The sequence below is a fragment of the Limulus polyphemus genome, unplaced genomic scaffold (assembly GCF_000517525.1).
Source record: "Limulus polyphemus unplaced genomic scaffold, Limulus_polyphemus-2.1.2 Scaffold697, whole genome shotgun sequence".
Classification (NCBI taxonomy): domain Eukaryota; kingdom Metazoa; phylum Arthropoda; class Merostomata; order Xiphosura; family Limulidae; genus Limulus; species Limulus polyphemus.
The window spans coordinates 457227-463817 of record NW_013666307.1 but is presented as its reverse complement, the minus strand read 5'-3'; the positions used below and the strand labels follow the sequence as shown (position 1 = coordinate 463817).

The window sequence follows — 6591 nt, the reverse complement described above, 5'->3', positions numbered from 1 at the left end:
GGTTTTTACGAGTCGTAGGTTAGTAACAAAAAAAAATACTACGAAGAACGGACGAAAGAACCTAAACTTTAAATCGTTACAAAACCAACGAAGGTTGTGTGCTTTAAAATAATGTGTACTGTGAACATAACATGTGTCTTCTGATTAACGGTGACAAACAAGATAAAAAAAACTGTGTACAATCTGTTTCTTATGGCCTGTTCAAAGTTCTTTCAAGCCTATGACACAAACTGACTACTTGTAGTTTATCCACTCAATATGATTGGTCTCACCAATCCTCAGCTGACTGTCACGAGATTTTAAATCCGAATGTTAAATAACAAAGCCACAAATACTAAAGCTCAAAAGTACCAACAAGACTTACATTTACTCATACAATTATTAGAAAATAAATAGTACAACCTATATAAGCTATGCAAAATGGATTATTGCACTTAAAAGCAACCTTACCGTTACAAGTTATCAAAACGATTGATTTTATTATGACGAGTGGGTCCTTATCCGATCAGCCACATTAATTCCGTGCTGTTGAAGATGAGCTCTTAACATACGGTTTTCATTTTTCAACTCTTCATATTGTTGCTGGAGTAACTCTACATCCAAAGTCAGCCTTTCATTTTCTTTAAGAATATCTGGCAATTTTGCATTAGCATTTCTCAATTCCTGAATGTACTCACAAGCCTTAGCAAGGATACCTCCCTTACTTTGCTTAAAGACAAACACAGAAAAAATCAGATAAAACCTAAACTCTGGTTTAAAAAAAAAGGAGTGGAGAAAATCAGTATGAAGAAATCATTTTTAAAGGCATGCATTAATTTCTGGTAAATTTGAAACTGAAAGACAAAATAGAATACCCCCCAGCCCCAAAATAATACAGAATTATTCATTAAGACCACATTTCTCAATGAAAAAATAATTACTGATACAATTATTGTTCATTAGCAATCATTGAGCACTAATGGCAATGGCTTTTTATATAGCCTATAATAACACTTAATTTTTTTTTCTATGGTAATAAAAAAGGCAAGGAAAATGATTCAATCTTAGCTAGAAGTGTTAAGTAAAGAAAATAAATAACAAAATGTAAAATATGTAATTAGGTCAAGTTTTACAGCTTGAACCATAACAGACCAGAATTATATCTGAAATTAGATTTAGCTTAAAGATTTTTATGTACAAAAACTAAAACATTCACTGCAGCAAAATTGGGAATAAACATGGCAATGACAATTGGTAGTAATTACCTAATTCAGCATGACACATTTGTGGAGAACTGATCTACAAAAATAGCCCAGATGGAAAGGATGACACTTCAAAGGAATTCTATCTTCCATTTTCAGGTCAGCTCGTACTTGTTTTCTCAGGGATTTTATGCCATCCTGGAAAGCAGTTTGTGTCTATCATTGATCAAATCCTCACTTGTTCCACAAACACGCTACAAGAACCACCAACAACTCATGTCACATACACAACCAATTTCCTGAGTCTCTTTTTAGCAATGGTTTCACTGTGTTGAAGTAGAAAGATTCTTTGTTTTTCTAGAATTTATCCAATTCAATGTGTCTGTAATTGTCACAGTCTATTTCATTTCCAGTCAACATGGCTTATTCTGCCAATTCAGAATTCTGTTTTTTCATAAATCTGCACATGTGTAGTTTTTATGTTTTTATTCTTGCCGCAAAGTGTGTTCCAATTACTCTGATGTTGGTCTGCTTACAGGAACATAGTATTTCATAAAAGACATTTTTTTGATTGTTGTCAAATGTTCTTTGTTTAGTTTTTACAAGGATAGGTCTGAGTGTTTTTTAACATTTCCAGTGGACATCAATACTGAACTTTTTGGCTATACATTTGATCTTATCAGTTAGGTTTTGCACACATGGGAGGTAAATAGTGCTGGTATTTTTTTTCATATCTGTTGTATCAGTTTGTATTTTTACATTCTTCAAGCTATTGGTGATGAAACTAGAAAGGTATCCATTCTTTTTAAAACACTAAATGAAGTGTTGATATTCAGTTCTGATGGAGTTTCATTGCAATGTTTTAAACTCTGTTATTCAAGCACTTTGTGATATTGTGTTTAGCAGAAGATGAATGATAAGACTGGAAATGCAGATATCTATAAATATGACTAGGTTTCCTTTATATGTGTGTAGTGAGTGTCTGCTGCTGAAAACTTCAAGGAATGGCATGCTGCTGTTGTTGTTGTTCTCTACTTCCAAAGTGAAGTGGATTCTGCTATCTATGTAGTTTAGGTACTATAATAAGGTAAGTTTTCATGACTATGGGGCCGGATAACAAATGTGTCATCGACATAGCATCTGGTTTTCATGACTATGTTGCCGGATAACATATGTGTCATCGACATAGCATCTGGTTTTCATGACTATGGGACCGGATAACATATGTTTCATCGACATAGCATCTGGTTTTCATGACTATGGGGCCAGATAACAAATGTGTCATCGACATAGCATCTGGTTTTCATGACTATGGGGCCAGATAACAAATGTGTCATCGACATAGCATCTGGTTTTCATGACTATGGGGATGGATAACAAATGTGTCATTGACATAGCATCTGGTTTTTATGACTATGGGGACGGATAACAAATGTGTCATTGACACAGCATCTGTAAAAGTTGGGTTTCTTATCAGTATAGAAGAGAAATTTGTTTAAAATCTTCCATAAACATGTCTGCTAAAAGTGGAGAGAGTGGTAATACCATAGGCAAGGTTGTCTGTTCTTTCATTGTTGTACTGTAAATATGTGGATTGTAGGCAAACTGTGGTTAGTTCCAGCACAGGTTCTATCTTCATGCCAGTTCTGTATACAAAAAAATTATCAATCGACAGCCATGAAGATATGAAGAGTTTCTGCAGCTGGTACATTAGTGAATAGGTCTGTTACATTAAAACTGTTGAGGACATTCTGATGGTTTGAGATATATAGGATTCTGTTTTGTTCAGTGAAAATGTTTTGTGTTATGGACATGATATTCAGTATTACTTTGTAGTAGTGATAAGATAGGTTTCAAAAAAGTATCTGAGTGATGACAAGTTTGGCAATAACAACAGATTTGAGATGTATATTGGGTTTGTGGTTCTTAAGTAATCTGTAAAACTGTGAAGGACAATTGCCACTGGTTCTTAAGTAATCTGTAAAACTGTGAAGGACAATTGCCACTGGTTCTTAAGTAATCTGTAAAACTGTGAAGGACAATTGCCACTGGTTCTTAGCTTTTCCTAGTATTATTTTATTTTCTTCAGGTTGACTGGACATAAAATTAACTGAGACAATTACAGACACATTGACTCAGACCAATTCTAGAAAAACAAAGAATCCTTTCACATCAACACAATGAAACTAATGTTGAGTAGAGATTGAAGAAATTAGTCATCAGTAGCTACCATTGGTCAAATCATTACTCAACCATGCTACTGTCCACAAGTGTCATGCTGAACTAGGCATTATACTTTTGTGGGTTGATCATGATAACTCTGTCTAAATCATCTATAAAATAAACAATGCATCACTTGAATTTTAGCTTATATATTCATCAAGAAAGTTAATATAAATATGTTGAACATCTCTCAAGGAGAATGAGCAAAAACTATTTTAAAGGTTAAAATACAAGCTTAAAAAAATTGGCTATGAACTTACTTGACTTTGTTTTGTGTGATCTGAAGTACAATCAGGAACAATGGTTGACAATTTGACTATCCAGTTGTTAATTTTGTCACGTCGCCTCCTTTCCACTAAAATGTTAAAAAATATATTTTTTTAATTTTGTTATTTTAACATTGCGTTTCTTAACTACAGAAACACAAAGCAAAGTGTAGGCCAAAATGAAATAATTTCAAGACCATTTCCTGAGTAGCAGTCAAAAAATCATCATATATATTTAGTTGTTTGCTTTGCACATTTGCAAAGCTACACACGTGTACCTGAAATAGCCATTTATAATTTTGAAATAACAGACCAGAGGGAATGGAGCTAGTCAAAAGCACCCATTATAAATTCTTAGACTATTATAATTGAATAGTAGGATTTGGATGTCACAATGCTGTGGGATGTGAAACATAAACCTTTGAATTTACCGTTTGGCATGCTAGTCACTTACTCATGTCTGGCCCACGTGTATTTGAAACATATGCTCTTCTCAAGACTTATTTTTGTTTTATATAAATTATTCCTACTTTTAATGATCTATTTGCCTTTCACAAATTTTAGAAAAATTCTCACCAAATAATTTTAAGTGTATCTGTGTTATTACAAACTAGAGCTGGGTGATTGATGGAATTTCATAATTGATTAATTTACAGGTTCATTAATCAATTACATTTAACTAATCTATTATCCTACTACTACTATTAACTGAAATAGTAATAACTGGCCACTTATTTCAATTACTTTATTTTCATGTGTTGTCACATTAATCAATTAAGTTGAACAAGCTTGAATTAATCAAGAATAATGAACTTAAAATAAGACCCAAAACTCGAGCATTTTCGAATAGTTGACTATTCTTCTTCAGGAGAACAAAGTTTAATTTAAGTTTAACAGCATTTAGTCACCACTGAAATTGAAGATTTAATTTTTCAGTAGCAATTGGTATCATAGGAGGACTTGTTTATGCAGTGTGAGATACATAATATAAGACTAAGTAATGTGAAATTCACAGTCTTTCTGGACTCAAAAACATACATGGTTGCTTAAAAGGAAAGGAGTAGGATTTTTGATAGGGCTAAATAATGTCTTAATTGTCCTTAAGTTTGGCTGAAAATGTAAAAATCAACAGTAAGGATTTCTTTAAATACATTAAGAGTGAACAAAATGTTAGAATGGGACAGATCCTTCAAGAGATGATACCAGAAAGTTTATATCCAATGTGTTATTAACTTCTACTCTCTTAATATTTACTAATGAAGATTTAAGCAATATCCCTCTTCACAAATGGTTGGTAAATAAGATTGAGCATGATAATAACATTTATTCTGAGCTTATAAAAAAATTGAGAAGTTTAAAGAATGGTAAAGCTCTTGGACCAGATATTTTCTCAAGAGTTTTGAAAGATTGGATATGCGAGCCTCATACTACCATTTTTCTTGTAAGTGCCAGGCGAATGGAAATTGGCTAGTGTTACTTTTCTTTTCAAGGGAGGTGATAATTATCACAGTAATTAAAGGCCTATTAGTTTTATGTAAGTGGTGAGAAAAAGTTCTTAAAAGTCTGATAAAAGAAGCTTGGCAGAGTAACTTAAGAAAGATTAAAATTTTGTTGGTTAATCAGCACAGTTTCACTAGAGACAAATCCCATGTTACTGAAGAGGTTAGTTCCTATGTTGATGAGGGTACAGGTGTGGATTTGGTATATCTGAATTTTTAAAAAGCATTTGATAAATTACTACATAAAAGGCTCATTAAAATAATTTATCTATGTAGGTGTGGGTAGACTCGTTAAATAGAAAACTGGGTGGATGGAATAACGAAGAGGGTTGTTATAAATGGAGTTCAATTAAGCTTGATTAAAGACACAAGTGGGATAACACAGGGCTCAGTGTTAGGACCTTTGCTCTTTTTGATTCATGTCAATGACATAGATAAAGGAATGGCCAATAAGTTATTTAAATTTATTGATGACATTAAGGTTTTGCATGTTGCTGGCTGTGAGAAGGCTGGGAAAATAAATGACAGATAACTTTTAAATCTTACAGCACGTGCTCGGTCCCTGTGACCAACCTTGTAACCATGTTGTGCTTGTTATAGTTTTAATGCTATAACTTTTAAATTAGAAAACGTATGTTAACAAAATTTGGCAGGTTATCAGTATACATTACACTGCTTTCATATGCAATATATCAAATATTTTTATTAAGTCTTAAGGGTTGTTAAGCAATGTTTTTCCTCATGCCTTTTTTTTCTTTTCGCATGTTGCTTATCCAACATGCAAAGTAATTTTTATTTTAAGACTAAAAATACTTTTATGCAACAGAAAATTTTGAAATTTCACATGTGAAATCTTTATGATGCCCAGATAGTTATCAAATGTTTCTTAAGAAAAAAAGTTTATATTTTATTTATTATTTTCACTAATGAATCTCTGTACGGATTCAGTAGATTTGACAGATCTTGTTACCACCATAAAAATTAAGAAATAAATATAAGCTATGTCTCTTTTGTTCTAGAATGACAACAAATAATAACATAAAAACAAATGTTTAGACTAAACAGCTTAAATCTCATAACATTATACATTTATGTATATTTATTATTTTTATTATATTGATCTTTCAGCAGTGCCTGGCTAACAATACAGAAGTTACAATGACGCGGCTCACGTGCTCTCATGTTACCATATCAAATAACATAAAACTGACCTTTAGTCTTTACAAAGTGACCTGCATTTTAGTAGACTGATATTTTGTAGAATACAGTCACATTTCATTCATTATATATTACATATGTATATAGATTATTGCTATTTTGAAATAAGTTCTTAAACATATTTTTCTGAAAACAGAACAGTAAATAAAGAAGTAAAGCAAACAATTATCTCTTCTAGTTATGACCTCTGTTGTCAGTTGCTGC

The 6591-nt window shown here is 32.3% G+C and overlaps 1 protein-coding gene across 5 annotated transcripts in view; it reads right to left on the bottom strand.

Annotated features, from left to right (window-relative positions):
* LOC106460040 (upstream stimulatory factor 2-like) overlaps positions 1-6591 on the bottom strand; it is a 54409-nt gene that overhangs the window by 5365 nt on the left and 42453 nt on the right. For 4 of the 5 annotated variants that reach the window (XM_022386647.1, XM_022386651.1, XM_022386649.1 and 1 more), the window contains 2 exons: positions 3665-3759; positions 451-708 (listed from right to left, as the gene is read on the bottom strand). In XM_022386647.1, the coding sequence (XP_022242355.1) occupies positions 481-708; positions 3665-3759 (323 nt within the window). In that variant the 3' untranslated portion in view covers positions 451-480. Of the gene's footprint in view, positions 1-450; positions 709-1152; positions 1380-3664; positions 3760-6591 lie in introns of those variants that run through there. The other variant, XM_022386648.1, reaches the window with a different exon arrangement.